General features: G+C 40.7%; 3 protein-coding genes, 2 long non-coding RNA genes and 2 pseudogenes across 5 annotated transcripts; 3 read left to right on the top strand and 4 right to left on the bottom strand.

The window, feature by feature from the left end:
* The first annotated feature begins 788 nt into the window (after positions 1–788).
* On the top strand, positions 789–10802 carry LOC141820797 (uncharacterized). Its single transcript, XR_012601163.1, has 4 exons — positions 789–1322; positions 1443–1556; positions 1641–1689; positions 10440–10802. It is a non-coding gene; the product is annotated as an uncharacterized LOC141820797 (long non-coding RNA).
* LOC141820796 (pachytene checkpoint protein 2 homolog) lies at positions 1798–4602 on the top strand. The gene is made up of 6 exons (XM_074708148.1): positions 1798–1808; positions 2323–2392; positions 3553–3623; positions 3739–3829; positions 4330–4407; positions 4500–4602. Exons 1-5 carry the CDS (start codon positions 1806–1808, stop codon positions 4347–4349), a joined length of 255 nt encoding a protein of 84 aa, XP_074564249.1. The 5' UTR covers positions 1798–1805; the 3' UTR covers positions 4350–4407; positions 4500–4602.
* On the top strand, positions 6696–9447 carry LOC141820798 (uncharacterized). Its single transcript, XR_012601164.1, has 4 exons — positions 6696–7324; positions 7448–7559; positions 7644–7692; positions 9139–9447. It is a non-coding gene; the product is annotated as an uncharacterized LOC141820798 (long non-coding RNA).
* A 2707-nt stretch (positions 10803–13509) lies between the features above and the next one.
* Positions 13510–14305, bottom strand: LOC141820989 (putative polyol transporter 6). The gene is made up of 2 exons (XM_074708362.1): positions 14042–14305; positions 13510–13965 (listed from the first exon to the last, which is right to left on the bottom strand). The coding sequence occupies exons 1-2, from the start codon at positions 14303–14305 to the stop codon at positions 13510–13512; spliced, it is 720 nt and encodes a 239-aa protein (XP_074564463.1).
* A 967-nt stretch (positions 14306–15272) lies between these two features.
* LOC141820990 (putative polyol transporter 6) lies at positions 15273–16068 on the bottom strand. The gene is made up of 2 exons (XM_074708363.1): positions 15780–16068; positions 15273–15685 (listed from the first exon to the last, which is right to left on the bottom strand). The coding sequence occupies exons 1-2, from the start codon at positions 16066–16068 to the stop codon at positions 15273–15275; spliced, it is 702 nt and encodes a 233-aa protein (XP_074564464.1).
* A 315-nt stretch (positions 16069–16383) lies between these two features.
* LOC141820991 (putative polyol transporter 6) lies at positions 16384–17804 on the bottom strand (annotated as a pseudogene).
* Positions 17805–20028: 2224 nt separating this feature from the next.
* Positions 20029–21260, bottom strand: LOC141820992 (putative polyol transporter 6; annotated as a pseudogene).
* Positions 21261–22413: the final 1153 nt, after the last annotated feature.

The following is a 22413-nucleotide window of genomic DNA, read 5'->3' on the forward strand; positions in this document are numbered from 1 at the left end:
TAAATATTTAAAATAAATATAATTTATATATTTAAAATCAGCAATTTAATCCACATATATAATTTTTAGTAAATAAACACACTTTGATACTTGAGCAACCGAATCAAATTTAAAAAATTAGTATAAACTCATATTATAATATTTAAATAAATAAAATTTTAATTATTAAATCAAAAGAGATCTTAACTTTTTTGGACAAAAAAATAAAAAAATATTCATCATTTATAAAATCGTCATATGAGCATCTCATTTCTAATTAAAATTAAATAGATGCCCTATTTAACGTGAACTATTTAAAATATCATTATATTATTTGATCATTCGATCATGTACAAACTAACATGTAACTTCTACACGATTGAGTGAGTGAGGGTATTGTTAAATGGAATGCTACTATTTCATAAATGATTTTTTTCTATTCTTTTTTATTTAATTTGGTTGCTCAACTATCAAAGTTAAGATGTATTTATTTACTAAAAAAATTGAAAAAAAGATTTTGTATTTTAATGTAACAGCAGATGGGGTTTTGACTCAAATAAAATTAACAGTCTAATTTTGTATATTCAATTTCAATACCTTATATTTGCGTTCTACTATATAAAAATTATATATATATATCTATCTTTGACTAACCTAATGAGATATTAACATCTATAATTTACTGCATGACTTAAACTAATGGGTCTTTTAGACTTTTGCTTTTAAAATAAACTAATTTTTAATTATTAAACGATCTTAACTCTAACAATAAAAAAAATTATCTTTTGCCCTAATTCCCATCCCTTTGCAATTGGGCGAGGCGAGCGGCCGCGGACGTCCGCGGGCGAGCGACCTTGCGATCGCGCGCGGCGCTTGCGGCCGCGGGAGTCCACGAGCGACCTTTCGATCGCGCGCGGCGCTTGCGGCCGCGGGAGTCCGCGAGCGACCTTGCCATCGGGCGGCGGCCGCAGGCGATTTCTTGGCCGATTATATCTACAGTACAGGAGATACAGGATACCTGAAACTGCCGCACTGGGGTGAAGTAGACTGGAAATCTTTGATGACGACGGGAATCTGAGACGGGAAAGCTCTGATGTTATCGACGGGAATCTGAGACGGGACGGGAATCTGAGACGGGAAGACGGGAAAGCTCAATTAGGGTTTAGGAAACCTGGAAACCTCAGAGATAGAGAATCCTACTTTGTTTGAGCTCATTACCAATGCAGGATGTCATGCTGTTTGGCAATATTTTAGTAGCTAGTGATGAGAAAGTTGCAGCCTTACTAGATTAAAATCCCTCAATTCAAAAATTTCAATTATTGTCGATTTCTTATTGAAATAAGGTTCATCCACCAACTCCAACTCCCCCAAATAGTCCAATTTTTCTTCATTGCTCCAAGTTTCTTTCTTTGGATTTCCTATTATTATTCGTATTGAGTTATTGGATGACCGTTTCCTTTTAGGATTTTATTGATAAGGCAGAGGAACATACTACAGTTACCATTGGAGCCTTGAGTTCCAGTAGTGGTATCTGCTACTGTTGTATTCAGGTTTCTATTTGGCAAAAACAAGTCTCAGTAAGTTTTGGATTTATCTTGGCTTAATGCAAATTCCGTTGTGAGCTAAGTAACTTTTAACTCCTTGAACCTTGTTGTATATAGGAGTTGATTGGGGCCTTCAAGTAGATATTCCATCTTCTTCATCTTTAAGGTAAAGTTTTCTAAATTACTTTATTATTATCTTAGTTAGTCCACTATTGATTTAGTGTAGGTATATGTTGGTTAATTTTTTTGCTTATTTTGATAATGTTGCTCTCCTTAACAAAAATGGTGAGGATGATCTATTTATCCATTGTAGTTGCTCTAGTTGTGTAAATATTGCTGGAAGCAAAAGAATGGAAACATAGAACAAACTCCCAAATTATAGTCTATCATCTTGTGGCCTTATTCATGTAACATAAGGACTAGTGGAACCGAATGTTTGTTTTTGCTGAAGTGCTTGTTAACAAAATGCAGTCATGGCTCAAATCAACTGGTCTAGGTTTATCCTTAACAGTAGAGGAATGAACTAACTAATCAGACAAACTGGATGGTAAATGCAACTAATTGTGTATATACAAACTGCATTTTATGTATATATTTTTAAATTCAAGTCAAAAATAGTGAAAAACAAAGTTTGTCCTGAAATCGTTTTATGTATTCTGTTTCTTGCTTAAAGAAAGTTTTATTGCTTTGAGTTGTTATGTTTCCAATACGTTAGTATAAATATCAATTCAAAAAGTGCCTTTGCCCTCATCGCCATAATGAGGTGATTCTCAATTAGCTTTTCTTGGTACTCTTCTAGGTTGCCAAGCTTTTTCAGAAAATTCAAGAAATGGTGGAAGAAGAAAATAACCTCCTGTTCGTCTTGATTGGTTAGGTTCATTTTTGTCTATTTACATCTTGTTTTTGATAATTAGCAAGTTTTGAATGATCATTCATCAAATTATTGTTATCCAAGGTTCTAAAAGGTATTGTTGATGGCATGTCATCTGAGCACATGTGTCTCTATTAGAACCATATTTACAATTGGTGTTGTGCATAGAAAAGTATTGTTTAAATAATTTTAATGACTTAATCAAGATAAAAAATGTGATGAAGTGGGTTTGTATCTACTACCTACTGAATAAAAAACAGCAATTTGGATTGAAACTTCTAACATCTACCAATATGAGATTAAGCAAATATATTCATATGAAAAAGTTTATAAGATCAGTGCACCAAATTGTTAATTGAGCATATGACTCAAAATTTTAACTCTCTGCAAATCACTCATAAATTTTAGCTCTCTCTGATTTTATTATTGCTTTGTTAACTTGATTATGCACCAAAATCAATTATCTTCATGTAGTCTGTTCCGTTATACCCATTGTAGTCTTGACTTATTTTCTTGGACGAGGTGGTATAATTGAAAATAGCCATATGAGGTTGCATGTGGTTATGCAGCATGCATAATTTATTAATCGTGCTACTTATTCTGCCTGACCATATAATTGCAGAGCATATGACATGCTATGGTGCTACTTATTCTGCCTGACCATATCATTGCAGAGCATATGACATGCTATGTCATACATAGCATATTGGCTACATGAATTTGGGAGTCACAATAATGTATCAGAAGCAAAAACATGCACATCAAAAAATCCATGTGTCGAGTTGTTTACCCTTCACTTTAATTACTGGTTTTTGTTGGGTAAAAAAGGGATAGATGTTCTACAATTTTTTAACCATCAGACAGTTTTTTGTTTTCTTTTTAATGCTTCATCCTGCCCATTACAATCTTCAATGTGTGCCCATAACATATTTGCATCCTTGATTTCCATAAAAAAACTACCCATCCCAGGTCTTGTCACTTTAATATTAATGTTCAGTCTCCTACTAATGGCATTTACTATAAACATCCATTATTTTATAAATTTCTGTATGGGGTCGTATAGTCAGTAACTTTCTGACCACTTGTTGAATACTCAATACTGTTATTCCCTTGATTAAATCTTACTCCTAAACTATTTTTTTTTTGTTTAATGTGTAGATGAAGTTGAAAGTCTTGCAGCTGCTAGACAAGCAGCCTTGTCCGGTTCAGAACCATCAAACTCCATACGGGTGATACTTAAGAACTTGATTTCTAACACTTCTGGTTTCCAATATTGGGTCATTTAGCTCTAATGTTTTTTTTTCCTTATAGCATGTGCTACTTATATTATCTGTCGTATACCAGGTTGTGAATGCGTTGCTTACTCAAATGGACAAATTGAAATCTTGGCCTAATGTGATAATTCTCACAACATCAAACATAACAACAGCCATTGGTAACTGGTTCATGCTTTTCTCTGTATTGAGTTAGATTTGTAATGCTTTAGTAGACTCAAAGTTTGAATGAGTGAAGTCTGAATTTTGTTTGCATATAATAAGTTCGCACAGTTTGTATTCTGGATATATCTCAAGATTATAACCAAGTTTCATTGAATTATTGGTTTTTAGTTTCATTGAAAATTTCAAGGACAATTAAGTTTCATTGAATTATTGATTTTTATTTTTTATCAAGTTTATGCTTTGAGAGAATCATGCCGCCGTTGTAGTTGTATATATTTATCTGGACATGAAGACTCAACTTAGACGAATCAAATATATTAGTATTAAAAATGGATTTTGCAGTAACTTGGGTAGCTATCTACATATTAAAATTCCTATAACTTGTCTAAATAACAATGTATTAGTTTGTCCGCGGGTTTAATTAGTTTTAGCATTAATTACTAAGTATTTCTTAAATTGTTATTTTAGTTCAAAATTTGCATACTTTTTTATATAGGTTATGGATGCTTCAAGTAAGACAAATGATCAAAGCAATTCAAGATCTCAAAGTTCATGAAGATCATGAATATAGTAGGTACTTAATTTGATTAACTTTCATTAAGATTGATGTTAATTTTGTTAAATATATTCACTTATATTAATGTTTTATTCTAATTTAATTTGTAGGTGATAACTAGAAGCGAAGGTGCTCATTTTGTTGATTGTTGGTGATTCATGTCTATCATGTTTTGGAATTATATTTTTTGTATGCAATATATATATATATATATATATATATATATATATATATATATATATAGGAGTATAACATATACTTTTTTAGATTTTCATAATTTCGTTTGTTTGTAATATTGATACCTATTGCTTTGACATTATTTACTTTTAATATAATTAGTCTTTTTTAAGATAATTGTTATTCTTATGTAAATTTAAATATATAAATTAAATTTAAATTTTTAATTTTTTATAATAAAAGTGTATAATCTATACCCACATAATACACATGTTATATGACTATAAGTTATACACACGGAACAAAGATTATGGAAATTATTTAGTGATTATTTGTGATGATTTATAGTTCTGTTACTAAAACTTATAGTATGCAATGAAATCCATAGGTATAGGTATTTTTAAAATGAATTATTTGTGAAGCGTTTTAGTTTTGACTTAAAATGAATTTTTATTTGTATGTTATATGAGTTTGGTTCTAATGTAGAGAGTAATTGCATAGAAGTATGATATAGATTTTTACATACTAATTGCCACATTGGTTCTCGTATTAAATTATCAAGCATTTAGACAATATTCAGATATTAAACAAAAGAACATCTAAAGACACATCGAGTACTCTGCTGTAATTTTGAAGGTAGAATAAATACAATGATAAAAATTTATCAATAATTTAAAAGCCTTAATCATAAAGTTAAATAGTTAATAAAGTTGTTTAAATACAATCATCTAGATATAAGTAGAATTACAAACTCTATCCTACATATCCTTTGTTTGCTAACCCAAGAGTTGATACAATCAATATGGAAAATATGCATACAAGGAAGAACACTAATTTGTTGATCATCTATAATATTTTCCATGCAAATTACACATTCTCTAGGTGATTTATCGGATTGATCTTGAGCATGCTATCCTATTGAGAGGAAGATGGATTTGTAATTCTTGCATCTGGAGCTGCATGTCTATTACGCCTTCGAATATATATCCAAATTAATATTGCTATTACTAGAAGCAATACTAAACTAATGACTATAATAATAAGTGTGGGTTGAAACTTATGATTAATTTGTTGTGGCTTCGGGCGTTTGCCAGCAAGAGTAGAATCCATGATGATGACTAACCTGAAAGCATACAATTATAAATATAAATAAAAAGTGAATATAAACTCTAAATAAAATATCAAATGAATTTTTTTAGACGACATGAATACTAAAAATGTAACATTAACTATACTAATTTTACATTATGAAATAGATTTAATTATATGTTATGAAATAGATTTTAATTTTAAAAGCATTATATTTTTCATCTTTAATGTAACTATTAGAATATGCCAAATTATTTAACATAAATATAATATATATATTTTAAAATGAGCAATTTAATTCACATAATCAAATAAAAAATAATTAATATAAACTCATATTATAATATTAAAATAAATAAAATTTTAATTATTAAACCAAAAGAGATCCTAATTATTTTTGGAAAAAATCAAAAATATTCATTATTTATAAAATTATTATATGGACATCTTTCCCATTAAAATTAAATGGACGTTCTATTTAACGTGAACTATTTAAAATATTTTTATATTATTTAATCATTCGATCATGTAGAAGTTAGCATGTAACTTTTACATGGTCGAATGAGTAAAGGTATTTTTAGCCGTTTAGGTTAAATTGAACATTTAGTTGACTTTAATTAAAAATAAGAAGGTCATCTGACTATTTTATAAATAATGGATGTCATTTTAATTTTTTTTTATTCTTTTTTATTTGATTTGTTACTCAACTATCAAATGTGTTTATTTCCTAAAAAATTTAAAAAAAGATTTTGTATTCTAATGTAACCGCAAATCGAGTTTTTGACTCAAATAAAACTAATAGTCTAATTTTGTATATTCAACTTAAATATTTCATATTTACATTCTACTCTATAAAAATTATATATACATCTATCTTTGACTAACATAATGAGTAATTAACATCTATAATTTACTGCATGCTTAAACTAATGGGTCTTTTTGACTTTTGATTTTAAAATAAACATAATTTTTAATTATTAAACTATCTTAATTCTAACAATAAAAAAAATTCTCTTTTGCCCTAATTCCCATCTCTTGGCTATTGCGCGAGGTGAGCGGGGCCGGGGGCGTCCGCGGGTGACCTTCGATCTCGCGCGGCCGCGGGCGTCCGCAGGTGACCTTTCGATCGCGCGACGGGCGTGCGGCCGCGGGAGTCCGCAAGCGACCTTGCGATCGGGCGGCGGCCGCAGTCGATTTCGCGGCTAGATCTACAGTATAGGAGATACGGGATACCTGAAACTGCCGCACTGGGGTGAAGTAGACTGGACGACGGGAATCTGAGAGGAGAAAACGGGAAAACTCTGATACTGACGACGGGATCTGAAAGGAGGAAAGCTCTGATGGAAATCTGAGAGGAGAGACTGGAAATCTCTGTCGACGACGAGAACGACGAGAGAGACGAGAGAGGAGAACGAGCTCGTTAGGGTTTAGGAAACCTCAGAGATAGAAAATCCAGAGTACTCTGAACTTGATAAGTTCAATTTTAAGCTCATTACCGCCATTATATTGAGACATGGATTATGCAGGATGTCATTCTATTTGACAATATTTTAGTAGCTAGTGATGAGAAAGTTGCTGGGTTCAGAGACATTCTTTTCTTGGAGCCTTGCGAGATTAAAAGCCCTCGATTCAAAATTTTTAATTATTGTCAATTTCTTATTGAAATAAGGTTCATCCACCAACTCCAACTCCCCCCAAATAGTCCAATTTTTCTTCATTGCTCCAGTTTCTTTCTTTAGATTTCCTATTTTAATCACTCGTATTGAGTTATTGGATGACCGTTTCCTTTTAGGATGTTATTGATAAGGCAGAGGAACATACTACATTTCCATTGGAGCCTTGAGTTCCAGAAGTGGTATCTGTTACTGTTATATTCAGGTTGCTATTTGGCAAAACAAACCTCAGTAAGTTTTGGATTTATCTTGGCTTAATGCAAATTCTGTTGTGAGCTAAGTAACTTTTAACTCCTTGAATCTGGTTGTATATAGGAGTTGACTGTGGCCTTCAAGTAGATATTCCATCTTCTTCATCTTTAAGGTAAAGTTTTCTAAATTACTTTATTATTATCTTAGTTAGTCCATTATTGATTTAGTGTAGGTATATGCTGGTTGAGAATATAATTTTTTTTGCTTATTTTGATAATGTTTATCGTTTGATGCGCATAACGGGTTGAAACTTTCTTTCTTATAACCTTAGTTTTGTGCGGGCGTATAGTTATCGTAGTTGGTCATTTATTGATTTAGCATAATATATTTTAGTTGAAAATATTTTGTTGTTTACACGGATGAGGACTTTTAGCTCAAACTCTAAGGCACCGACTAAACTTTTCTTAATTATAATTTTTTTACTTATTTTGATAATGTTTATTGTTTGATGTGGCATAACGGGTTGAAACTTTCTGTCTTTTAAGCCAAGTATTGTGCATATAAATATCTTGAGTTTGTTCTTTATTGATTTAGCATAATATATTTTAGTTTAGAATATTATATTGTTTACACCGATGGGTACATTTTAGCCTATACTATTTTTTAGTGAGTTTGAAAATATTAAAAAGTAAAAAAATTTAAATCATTTTTTATATTTATTTCGTTACTAATAAAATCCTTATAGCATGATTATTTGTGTATTAAATACATTAATTAAATATTTTGGATATTAATACATATCAAATAAAGAGAAGGGAAAAGCACGGAGAAGATGCCACAATTAGTTGCACTCAAGTATGAGTAGACAGTTCTTAAAATGATTTAAGAGGTATGATACGATGAAAAATTTATTATAGGATAATTTGGATACGTAAAGATTAGATTATTTATGTGATTTAAAAATTTATTTAGTTATTTATGGTTTGATTAATGATTGTTCTTTTTTTAAAAAAAAACATTTTTTGAAAATTTCACATCATATTATAAAAATAATTTACTTTAATAAATTTAATTCTTATTGATTTTCTATATGTCAATTTACAAGATTTTGTCGTAGAAGATTGATGAGTTATGTATATTTATCTTAGGAATAGATTTCCATAATACAATTATTCACTAACAATTCAAATGGGTGGGCATATCTATTTTAGTTTCAGTAAACCTTGGTGTTTGATAAACAGTGGTCATATGGAGTGCTCGATTAAGCTATCTATTTAATCTTAGTTGAATATGTGGATCAGTTGAATAAGTTATTTATTTTAAATCATGATTTTATTAAATTTGGGTTTGATCTCAATGATTTGTACAATACAATTGATAATCTTTTTGCTAATGACAATCATCGTTGCATTTTTTTCCTATGGTGTAGAACAAACTTTTCATATTTTATACATTAAATATTTGATCATTGAACTCCAAAATTTCAAAAGCAGCTATTTAATTATTTCATTAAATTTCATTCCAATACATATTCAATATTAAATATACAGCAGAACATATATAATATTGTTACGGATTATCACATGTGATCACTAACTTCAAATATTTAATATTGCAGAACATACCAAGATCACATAGAATTGTGTGTATATATATGGAGTTATTGATCAATGAAATTTCAAACTTACATGACTTGCATATGTTGTGTGGTACCGCCCCCACTTAACTATGTGCCTGTCTCAAACTATTACAATGATTCCTTTAGAAATATTTGTGACATTTGTGAAGTCAGTGATACTGTTATAGAAATTTTAAAGATGATACTCTTTTTTAAATTATCAAAACTACCACAGTAACAAGGCACATTCGTGCATATCATTCACACTGAACACTATTCTATCTAAACTTTGAAAAATATTATACTCAAATATATTTCACATTTGGAGACAACACTTGTCTGTAAGGTTGTTGCCATGTATAAATAATCTGATTTCAGGCTGCGTACAATAGATCCTTTCCCTGGACCCCGTAAGGCGGGAACCTCGTGCACCGGGCTATCCTTTATTTGGAGACAACATTTGTTCAATTGCTCCCTAGGATTAGTTTTGTTTGTTGATATATATACTCAGAAGTATTTGGCATTAGAAGACATAATATCATATGTTGACTTGTCAAACGTTTACCATGAAGCATAGATTCTTTACTTTTAGTAAATGAGTGCTTGTTGCTTTTATGATATTTGCTACTTTTTTCATGGTCTTGACTTCTGTTAATGAGGGATGACTGTTTAATGATCAAGCAAGGGTCATGTAATGACTGTTCAAGGAAGATTACTAAAATAGATATGCCATATGTCTCGTACTCATTTGTTTTTACTATTACTTGTCTGATGGTCACGGGTTCAAATCTTGGAAATAGCCTCTTGCCAAAGGCAAGGTAAGGCTGCGTACAATAGATCTTTTCCCGGACCCCGCAAGGCGGGAGCCTCGTGCACCGGGCTATCCTTTATTTAGAGACAACGCTTGTTCAATTGCTCCCTAGGATTAGTTTTGTTTGTTGATACATTCTCACAGAAGTATTTGGCATTAGAAGATGTAATATCATATGTTGACTTGTCAAAGGTTTACCATGAAGCATAGATTCTTTACTTTTAGTAAATGAGTGCTTGTTGCTTTTGTGACATTTGCTACTTTTTTTTCATGGTCTTGACTTCTGTTAATGAGGGCTGACTGTTTAATGATCAAGCAAGGGTCATGTAATGACTGTTCAAGGAAGATTACTAAAATAGATATGCCATATGTCTCGTACTCATTTGTTTTTACTATTACTTGTCTGATTGATTTACCTCTGCACGCTGATTTGTAACTCTAAATAATGCAAAAGGCAATTTCGCTCAGCCCAAACATTTCTCGTTATCAGTTCCATAGCGAGATGAAGGGAGGTATATAAGATACCCAGCGACCTCCTAGATGGGAGGGCATTCTCTGCACTAGTCAAACCCGCGAATCAACCCTTGCCCAATGTTGCAATTCTACTGCTCAAGTGTCAATTTGTTATGTTTTGGGAGCTTGATTTGTAGACATGTTGAAGTGGACAATGATCGAATCTCGATAAAACCGAGGTAATACCTTCCTTCTGATTACAGTTTCTTGATTTATTATCTCACAAATAGTCATGGAATCGATTGTGTAGGATTGTTGGGATGACGGATTGTATTTTTTAGTGAGCTTGATTTGTGACTCTAAAGTTCAGAGAGTTGTATGTTGGATTCTTGTTGGCAAATTTGACTTCAAGTCCAATTAAGAATGAAAGAGCTAGGTCAGAAGTTCATACCACGAAACAAATAAGTTAAATATTCATATTTCCAGCGGTTTGTAGCCTGATCTAGTTGGGTTGGCATCGGCCTTTTTGCTGGCAAATTGGGCTTCCTGCCCAATTAAAACTGATGACCTAATTTTCTATATTTCGGCCCAAATAACGAATATTTTCTCTTTATCAAATTATATTCACGTCTAAATTCATTTGTTGCACTAACATTTCTTATGACTTCGTGGTCGGAGTTAGTTGCGCCAGCACCGACTTTTCTTGCTGGTAAATTGAGCTTCAAGCTACTTTTGTGCATTCAGCCAATATATCTATTTTTTTTTCTACAAATTATATTCACGTCTAAATTTAATTAACGTTTTAGCATTTCCAACGCCTAATGCACGGGCATGTTCAACAGCTAGTTGGAGCTAGTCATACTGGCGTCGATTTATCTTGCTTGGTAAATTGGACTTCTGGTCCAATTAAGACCAAATTTGTGCGCTCGGCCCAATTGCCTAATATTTCTTTCTATAAATTATATTCACGCCTAAATCTTGTTGATGCATCAACATATCCAGTGGCTCTGTGCCGGCGCCGGCCATTCTTGCCATCAATTTGGGCTTTTGATCCAATTAACTATTTTCCTTTCCCAAATCACTGTCAAGTTGGACTTCTGGCCCAATTAAGAGTAATGGGCCGATTTTATGCATGCAAGCCAACTATCTAATATTTGTCTAGTTGGCCTATCTACATTTTCGTGTGGCGTGTAGTCAGAGCTAGTTGCACTAGCAACTCATTTTTAAATAAATTGATAAATCAATTTAAATTATTTAATAAGATAGATCAATTCAACCGACTCAATTTCCTGTGGCTATAGTTAGAGGTTGTGTTGGCGCCAACAGTTCTCCCTCTCCACCCTCATTGGATTTCAGAAATTCAATTTTTATACTAATATTATTGCATTTTGCCAGGGTGTGAGGTAAAAATCAATAGAAAAAATTTGAAAAGCAGAACATAACTCAGCACTTTCAATGCAATCGTGATATGCGCAAGGATTGAGTCGATTAACATAGGCTGAAGGATAAAGAAGATTAAATAAAAGTAACTGAGAACTCTTAAATAGATTAATTAAAATGGAATGTCTTTGTATTTAATCAATTGAGAGAATAGGAAGGTGATGGAAAAAGAGACGACCAACTTACCATTCATCTAAAAGTCACTCATAAAACATAAAGTAACTACTCTATAAAATTTACTTAAATATGATAAAATTAAACAACTAAATATAACAGCATAAAAAAAGGTAAGATTCGTGAACACTATCCTACATAGTGAATTTGTTGGCTATTTTGAAAGTTTTTGATGTAAATCACACACTCTTTTGGTAGTTCACCCACCAATTTGGATGTAGAATATCTAAATCACGTTTTGATTAGCTCTATTGAGGAAGATGAATTTGCTACTGTTTCATCTAGGATTGTTGTAATTAAGATGCATTACACAATCGAATGTACTCCCAAACTAATGCTACTACCACGGTAAAAAATCTGTCCTTCAATCGACGCTTTGGAGTAAACAGGCCATTAGGATTTTTCGTCATCAGTCTTGGAGAAGATCTCAACGATCTCCTCCTCCAGCGACCTCCCTTTGGTTTCCGGGTAACACGTGGAGTAGAAGGCCCACGCGAAAACCCCGATGCTAGTGAAGAGGAAGAAGGCGCCACCGACGGTGATGGCCTTGTAGAGGGAGATGAAGGACATGGATACGATGGAGTTCATTAGCCTGTTGATGACCATTCCCAAGCTCACCCCCTGTTCCCTCAGCCTTAGCGGGAATATCTCCGAGGCGTACACCCACGTCACCGGACCAAGCCCACTCGAGAAGGACGACACGAACGACAAGACGAATACCACGCACAACACCTCCGCCCACACCACCCTCTACTCCACCCACCCCAACATCGTCAGCACCACCCCCAGCCCCACAACGACGTCATCATCCCTGTCAAGCTCCCCAGGAGCATCTTCTGACACGAACTTCAAATCGGTCGCTAGTCTTGGAGAAGACCTCAGCGATCTACTCCTCCAGCGACCTCCCTTTGGTTTCCGGGCAACACGTCGAGTAGAAGGCCCACGTGAAGACTCCGATGCTGGCAAAGAGGAAGAAGGCGCCGTCAACGGTGATGGCCTTGTGGAGGGAGATGAAGGACATGGACATGGCGGAGTTCATTAGCCTGTTGATGGCCACCCCCAAGCTCAACTCCTGTTCTCTCAGCCTCAGCGAGAATATCTCCGAGGCGTACACCCACGTCACCGGACCAAGCCCACTCGAGAACGACGACACAAACGACAAGATGAACACTGCGCATAGCACCTCCACCCACACCACACACTCCTCCGCCCGCTCCAACATCGTCAGCACCGCCCCTAGCCCCACCAACGACGTCATCATCCCCGTCAAGCTCCCCAGGAGCAGCTTCCGACATGAACTCCAAAACGATCGCTAATTTTAGCGATCGAATTCGAAATCGTTCGCTAATTAGCAACCGATTTCGAATTCGATCGCTAATTAGCGATCAATTTCGAATTCGGTCGCTAAATTGAATTACGATGAATTTTTTTATGATTTATTTATCGATCAATAATCGAATTTAGTGATCGATTAGTGATTGAAAATTCGATCGCTAATCATGATTTTTTATATAGTGCACTCTGTCCACCAGCATCACCGCCAACAGGACGAAAGCCATCTTGAGCGCCCCCACGGTGATCGTCGCCAGAAACAACTGATCCATGGTCACCAGCCTGGCCTTCTTGAAGATTCTCGGGTTGTACAGCACCACCGCCTCGATTTCGGTGGCATGCTGAAACACGTGGATGCCGACAGTGGGCATGAGTACCCGCCTTACCGCCGGTGTCGGTCGCAGGATCTCCCCCCAAACTCCTTCCCCGTGGCTTTTGCTTTTGACTTCCACCACATCGGCAGCGCACGCTCTGTTGATTCCCACCACGGCCTTGATTTCCTCCATTCGCCGCTCGACCTCCTCCTCGTGTTGCTGACGCGGAGAAGGATGTTGCGCACATCCATGATGCGGCCCTGCATCACCAGCCACCGCGGTGACTCGGGCATCATGACAATGCTGGTAGTGAGGGCAATGGATGGAATGGCGGTGACCCCAAGCATGGCGCGCCATCCGTAGACGAGCGGGAGCTTGCCAAAATCGAAGTTGGCAAGGTAATGTTGAAGATTCCTAAGTTGATGCAGATCTCCTCTGGAGGCGAGCTGAAGAGGCTGTGAGAGGACGTCGACGAAATCAGCGCCGAGTAGACAGGCGCGATCATGAGCACGTACCCGACGCTGATGTCAGTGACGCAGCGGTCGGACAACAGCATGGCGAAGTTGAGGCTCAGGCTCATGAGGACGGAGCCAACGAAGAAAATGACGGTGACTATGACGATGGTATAGCGGCAGCCGGTCATGTCTGAGATTCGCCCTACGGTCAGCGGCCCAATGACGGCACATGCGTTGAGGATACCGGCGAGAATTTAGGTTTGCTTGTTCGACGTGTTGACGTCTTCTTGGATGAAGAGCATGGTGCCGCTTATGACATCTGTATCTGCGACCCAACCATTAAGAAGCTCGATCTACACTATTGAGGAAGATGAATTTGCTACTGTTTCATCTAGGGTTGTTGTAATTAAGATGCATTATACAATCGAATATACTCCCAAACTAATGCTACTACCACTGTAAAAGGTCTGTCCTTTAATCGGCACTTTGGAGTAAACAGGCCATTAGGATTTTTTGTCATCAGTCTTGGAGAAAAGCTCAATGATCTCCTCCACCAGCGACCTCCCTTTGGTTTTCAAGCAACACGTGGAGTATAAGGCCCACTCGAAGACCCTGATGCTGGCGAAGAGGAAGAAGGCAGGCCACCGACGGTGATAGCTGTGTAGAAGGAGATAAAGGACATGGACACGACGGAGTTCATTAGCCTGTTGATGGTCATTCCCAAGCTCACACCCTGTTCTCTCAGCCTCAGCGGGAATATCTTTGAGACATACACCCACGTCACCAGACCAAGCCCACTTGAGAACGACAACACAAACGACAAGATGAACACCGCGCACAACACCTCTGCCCACACCACCCTCTCCTCCGCCCGCTCCAACATCGTCAGCACCACCCCCAGCCCCACCAACGACGTTATCATCCCCGTCAAGCTCCCCAGGAGCAGCTTCCAACACAAACTTCAAATCGGTCGCTAATTTTAGTGATCGAATTCGAAATCGTTCGCTAATTAGCAATCGATTTTGAATTCGATCGCTAATTAGCGATCAATTTCGAATTCGGTCGCTAAATTGAATTACGATGAATTTTTTTGTGATTTATTTTATCGATCAATAATCGAATTTAGCGATCGATTAGCGATTGAAAATTCGATCACTAATCATGATTTTTTGTATAGTGCACTCTGTCCACCAGCATCACCGCCAACAGGACGAAAGCCATCTTGAGCGCCCCCACAGTGATTGTCGCCAGAAACAACTGATCCATGGTCACCAGCCTGGCCTTCTTGAAGATTCTCGGGTTGTACAGCACCATCGCCTCGATTTCGGTGTTGTGCTGAAACACGTGGATGCCGACAGTGGGCATGAGCACCCGCCTTACCGCCGATGTCGGTCGTAGGATCTCCCCATACACTCCTTCCCCGTGGCTTTTGCTTTCGACTTCCACCACATCGGCAGTGCATGCTCTGTTGATTCGCACCACGGCCTTGATTTCCTCCAGTCGTAGCTCAGCCTCCTCCTCGTGTTGTTGACGCGGAGAAGGATGTTGCGCACATCCATGATGCGGCCCTGCATCACCAGCCACCGTGGTGACTCGGGCATCATGACAATGCTGGCAGCGAGGGCAATGGATGGAATGGCGGTGACCTCGAGCATGGCGCACCATCCGTAGACGAGCGGGAGCTTGCCGAAATCGAAGTTGGCAAGGTAATGTTGAAGAATCCTAAGTTGATGCAGATCTCCTCCGGAGGCAAGCTGAAGAGGCTGTGAGAGGACGTCGACGAAATCAGCGCCGAGTAGACAGGCGCGATCATGAGCACGTACCCGACGCTGATGTCAGTGAAGCAGGGGCCGGACAACAGCATGGCGAAGTTGAGGCCCAGGCTCATGAGGACGGAGCCAACGAAGAAAATGACGGTGACTATGACGATGGTATAGCGGCAGACGATCATGTCTGAGATTCGCCCTACGGTCAGCGACCCAATGACGGCACATGCGTTGAGGATACCGGCGAGAATTTAGGTTTGCTTGTTCGACGCGTTAATGTCTTCTTGGATGAAGAGCATGGTGCCGCTCATGACATCTGTATCTGCGACCTAACCATTAAGAAGCTCGATCTACACTATTGAGGAAGATGAATTTGCTACTGTTTCATCTAGGGTTGTTGTAATTAAGATGCATTACACAATCGAATATACTCTCAAACTAATGCTACTACCACGGTAAAAGGTCCGTCCTTTAATCGGCACTTTGGAGTAAACAGGTCATTAGGATTTTTTGTCATCAGTCTTCGAGAAAAGCTCAGCGATCTCCTCCACTAGCGACCTCCCTTTGGTTTTCAAGCAACACGTGGAGTATAAGGCCCACTCGAAGACCCTGATGCTGGCGAAGAGGAAGAAGGCGCCACCGACGGTGATGGCTGTGTAGAAGGAGATAAAGGACATGGACACGACGGAGTTCATTAGCCTATTGATGGCCATTCCCAAGCTCACCCCCTGTTCTCTTAGCCTCAGCGGGAATATCTCTGAGGCATACACCCACGTCACCGGACCAAGCCCACTCGAGAACGACAACACAAACGACAAGATGAACACCACGCACAACACCTCTGCCCACACCACCCTCTCCTCCGCCCGCTCCAACATCGTCAGCACCACCCCCAGCCCCACCAACGACGTCATCTCCGTCAAGCTCCCCAGGAGCAGCTTCCAACACAAACTTCAAATCAATCGCTAATTTTAACGATTGAATTCGAAATCGATCACTAGTCTTGGAGCATACCTCAACGATCTCCTCCTCCAGTGACCTCTCTTTGGTTTCCGGGCAACACGTGGAGTAGAAGGCCCACGTGAAGGCCCCGATGCTGGCGAAGAGGAAGAAGGCGCCGCCGACGGTGATGGCCTTGTGGAGGGAGATGAAGGACATGAACACGGCGGAGTTCATTAGCCTGTTGATGGGCACTCCCAAGCTCACCTCCTATTCTCTCAGCCTCTGGAGGAATATCTCCGAGGCGTACACTCACGTCACCGGACCAAGCCCGCTCGAGAATGACGACACGAACGACAAGATGAACACCGCGCACAACACCTCCACCCACACCACCCCTCTCCTCCGCCTGCTCCAACATCGTCAGCACCGCCCCCTGCCCCACCAATGACGTCATCATCCCCGTCAAGCTCTCCAGGAGCAGCTTCCGACACGAACTCCAAATTGATCACTAATTTTAGCGATCGAATACAAAATCGTTCACTAATTAGATATCGATTTCGAATTCGATCGCTAATTAGCAATCAATTTCGAATTCGGTAGCTAAATTGAATTACGATGAATTTTTTGTGATTTGTTTTATCGGTCGATAATCGAATTTAACGACTGATTAGCGACTGAAAATTCGACCACTAATCATGATTTTTTATGTAGTGCACTCTGTCCACCAGCATCATCGCCAGCAGGACGAAAGCCATCTTGAACGCCCCCATGGTAATCATCGCCAGAAACAACTAATCCTTGGTCACCAACCTGGCCTTCTTAAAGATTCTCGGGCTGTACAGCACCACCGCCTCAATTCTGGTGGCGTGCTAAACATGTGGATGTCGACAGTGGCCATGAGCATCCACCTTACCGTCGGTGTCGGTCGCAGGATCTTCCCCCACACTCCTTCCCTGTGCCTTTTGCTTTCGACTTCCATCACATCGGCAGCGCACGCTCTGTCGATTCCCACCACGCCCTTGATTTCCTCCAGTCGCCACTTGACCTCCTCCTCGTGTTGTTGACGCGGAGGAGGATGTCACGCACATTCTTGATGCGGCCCTGCATCACCAGCCACCACGGCGACTCGGGCATCATGACAATGCTGGCAACGAGGGCAATGGATGGAATGACGGCAACCCCCGAGCATGGCGCGCCAGTCGTAGACGAGCAGGAGCTTGCCGAAACCGAAGTTGGTAAGGTAACGCTGAGGATTGCTAAGTTGATCCATATCTCCTCTAGAGGTGAGCAGAGGAGGCTGCGGGAGGACGTCGACGAAATCACCGCCGAGTAGATAGGCACGATCATGAGCGCGTACTCGACGCCGATGCCGGTGACGCAGTGGCCTGACAACAGCATGGCGAAGTTGAGGCCCAAGCTCATGAGGAGGGAGCCAACAAAGAAAATGACGATGCCTACGACGATGGTATAGCGGCAATCGATCATGTCAGAGATTCACCCTGCAGTCAGCGACCCAATGACGGCACATGCGTTGAGGATACCGACGAGAATTTGGGTTTGCTTGTCCGATGCATTGAGGTCTTTTTGGATGAAGAGCATGTTGTCGCTCATGACATCCGTATCTGCGACCCAACTATTAATAATCTCGATCTACACTATTGAGGAAGATGGATTTGCTACTGTTTCATCTAGGGTTGTTGTAATTAAAATGCATTACACAATCGAATGTACTCCCAAACTAATGCTACTACCACGATAAAAGGTCTGTCCTTTAATCGGCGCTTTGGAGTAAGCATGCCATTAGGATTTTTTGTCATCAGTCTTGGAGAAGACCTCAGCAATCTCCTCCTCCAGCGACCTCCCTTTGGTTTCCGAGCAACACGTGAAGTAGAAGGCCCACGCGAAGACCCCGATGCTGGCGAAGAGGAAGAAGGCGCCACCGACGGTGATGGCCTTGTAGAGGGAGATGAAGGACATAGACACGACGGAGTTCATTAGCCTGTTGATGGTCATTCCCAAGCTCACGCCCTGTCCTCTCAACCTCAGCGGGAATATCTCCGAGACGTACACCCACGTCACTAGACCAAGCCCACTCGAGAACGATGACATAAACGACAAGACGAACACCGCGCACAACACCTCCACCCACACCACCCACTCCTCCGCCCGCTCCAACATCATCAGCACCACCCCCAGCCCCACCAATTGCATCATCATCCCCGTCAAGCTCCACAGGAGCAGCTTCCGACACAAACTTCAAATCGGTCGTTAATTTTAACGATCGAATTCGAAATCGATCGCTAGTTTTGGAGATGACCTCAGCGATCTCCTCCTCCAGTGACCTCTCTTTGGCTTCCGGGCAACACGTGGGGTAGAAGGCCCACGTGAAGACCCCGATGCTGGCGAATAGGAAGAAGGCGCCGCCGACGGTGATGGCCTTGTAGAGGGAGATGAAGGACATGGACACGGCGGAGTTCATTAGCCTGTTGATGGCCACTCTGAAGCTCACGTTCTGTTCTCTCAGCCTCAGCAGGAATATCTCCGAGGCGTACACCCACGTCACCGGACCAAGCCCACTCGAGAACGACGACACGAACAACAAGACGAACACCGCGCACAACACCACCTTCTCCTCCGCCCGCTCCAACATCGTCAGCACCACCCGTAGCCCCACCAACGACGTCATCATCCCCGTAAAGCTTCCAGGAGCAGCTTCCGACACGAACCAAATCGGTCGCTAATTGTAGCGATCGAATTCGAAATCGTTCGCTAATTAGCAACCGATTTTGAATTCGGTCGTTAATTAGCGATCGATTTCGAATTCGGTCGCTAAATTGAATTACTATAATTTTTGTGATTTGTTTTATCGGTCGATAATCGAATTTAGCGACTGAAAATTCGGTCGCTAATCATTATTTTTTGTGTAGTGCACTCTGTCCACCAGCATCACCGCCAACAGGATGAAAGTTCGGTCCGCGGCGATGTGTCAACACAACTGAATCAGCTCTACTGGGTTAGGTTCGCGATTTATTGAGCTCCGCTGTGGAATGGAATGCTGTGGATTAGGGCAATGAATCAGTTCCGCGTTAGAGTGGTGATATATTGAACAGGGAGGAAGCTCCGAAAGTAAATACGGAAAACCTAGAAGAGGAACTTGCGGAAAGTCTAGAAGAGGAACTTGGTCGCTAATCATGATTTTTTATCTAGTGCACTCTGTCCACCAGCATCACCGCCAGCCGGATGAAAGCCATCTTGAAAACTCCCATGGTGATCGTCGCCAGAAACAACTGATCCTTGGTCACCAGCCTGACCTTCTTGAAGATTCTCAGGCTATACAGCTCCACCGCCTCGATTTCGGTAGCGTGCTGAAACACATGGATGCTGACAGTGGCCATGAGCATCCACCTTACCATCGGTGTCGGTCGCAGGATCTCCCCCCACACTCCTTCCCCGTTTCTTTTGCTTTCAACTTCCACCATATCGGCAACGCACGTTCTGTCGATTCCCACCGCGCCCTTGATTTCCTCCAGTCGCCGCTCGACCTCCTCCTCGTGTTGTTGACACGGAGGAGGATGTCGCGCACATTTTTGATGTGGCCCTGCATCACCAGCCACCACAGCGACTCGGGCATCATGACAACGCTGGCAACGAGGGAAATGGATGGAATGGCGGCGACCCCAAGCATAGCGCGCCAGTCATAGACGAGCGGGAGCTTGCGAAACCGAATTTGGCAAGGTAACGCTGAGGATTCCTAAGTTGATGCATATCTCCTCCAGAGGTGAGCAGAGGAGGCTGCGGGAGGACGTCGGCGAAATCACCGCTGAGTAGACAGGCGTGATCATGAGCGCATACCCGACGCCGATGCCGGTGACGCAGCGGCCGGACAACAGCATGGCGAAGTTGAGGGCCAAGCTCATGAGGACGGAGCCAACGAAGAAAATGACGGTCCCTACGACGATGGTATAGCGGCAGCCGATCATGTCGAAAATTCGCCCTACAGTCAGTGACCCAATGACGGCGCATGCGTTGAGGATACCGGCGAGAATTTGGATTTACTTGCCCGAGGTGTTGAGGTCTTTTTGGATGAAGAGCATGTTGTCGCTCATGACATCCGTATCTGCGACCCAACCATTAAGAAGCTCGATCTACACTGTTGAGGAAGATGAATTTGCTACTGTTTCATCTAGGGTTGTTGTAATTAAAATGAATTACACAATCGAATGTACTCCCAAACTAATGCTACTACCACGGTAAAAGGTCCGTCCTTTAATCGGCGCTTTGGAGTAAGCATGCCATTAGGATTTTTCGTCATCAGTCTTGGAGAAGACCTCAGCAATCTCCTCCTCCAGCGACCTCCCTTTGGTTTCCTAGCAACACGTGGAGTAGAAGGCCCACGCGAAGACCCCGATGCTGGTGAAGAGGAAGAAGGCGCCATCGACGGTGATGGACTTGTAGGGGGAGATGAAGGACATGGACACGACGGAGTTCATTAGCCTATTGATGGTCATTCCCAAGCTCATCCCCTGTTCTCTCAGTCTCAACGAGAATATCTCCGAGACGTACACCCACATCACTGAACCAAGCCCACTCGAGAATGACGACACAAACGACAAGACGAACACCGCGCACAACATCTCCGCCCACACCACCCTCTCCTCCACCCCGCTCCAACTTCGTCTGCACCACCCCCAGCCCCACCAACGACGTCATCATCCTCGTCAAGCTCCCCTGGAGCAACTTTGGACACAAACTTCAAATCGGTTATTAATTTTAACGATCAAATTCGAAATCGGTCGCTAGTCTTAGAGATGACCTCAGCAATCTCCTCCTCCAGTGACCTGTCTTTGGTTTCCGGGCAACACGTGGAGTAGAAGGCCCACGTGAAGACCCGATGCTGGCGAAAAGGAAGAAGGCGCCGCCGACGGTGATGGCCTTGTGGAGGGATATGAAGGACATGAACACGGCGAAGTTCATTAACCTGTTGATGGCCACTCCCAAGCTCACCTCCTGTTCTCTCAGGCTCAGCGGGAATATCTCCGAGGCGTACACCCACGTCACAAGACCAAGCCCACTCGAGAACGACAACGACGACACAAACGACAAGACCAACACCGCGCATAGCACCTCCACCCACACCACCCTCTCCTCCGCTCGCTCCAACATCGTCAGCACTACCCCCAGCCCCACCAATGACGTCATCATCCCCGTAAAGCTCCCCAGGAGTAGCTTCCAACACGAACTTCAAATTGATCGCTAATTTTAGCGACCGAATTTGAAATCGTTCACTAATTAGATACCAATTTCGAATTCGATCGCTAATTAGCGATCAATTTCGAATTCGGTAGCTAAATTAAATTACGATGAATTTTTTGTGATTTATTTTATCGGTCGATAATCGAATTTAGCGACCGATTAATGATAGAAAATTTGATCGCTAATAATGATTTTTTATCTAGTGCATTCAGTCCGCCAGCATCACCGGCAGCAAGAGTCGCCAGAAACAACTGATCCTTGGTCACCAGCCTGACCTTCAAGAAGATTCTCGAGCTATACAGCCAGAGACGGATCTTCACACGGGTTGTACTGGG

The sequence above is a fragment of the Curcuma longa genome, unplaced genomic scaffold (assembly GCF_044706935.1).
Source record: "Curcuma longa cultivar G26 ecotype Majalengka, Jawa Barat unplaced genomic scaffold, ITB_CL_G26_1.1 utg8573_np1212_1322966_RagTag, whole genome shotgun sequence".
Taxonomy (NCBI): domain Eukaryota; kingdom Viridiplantae; phylum Streptophyta; class Magnoliopsida; order Zingiberales; family Zingiberaceae; genus Curcuma; species Curcuma longa.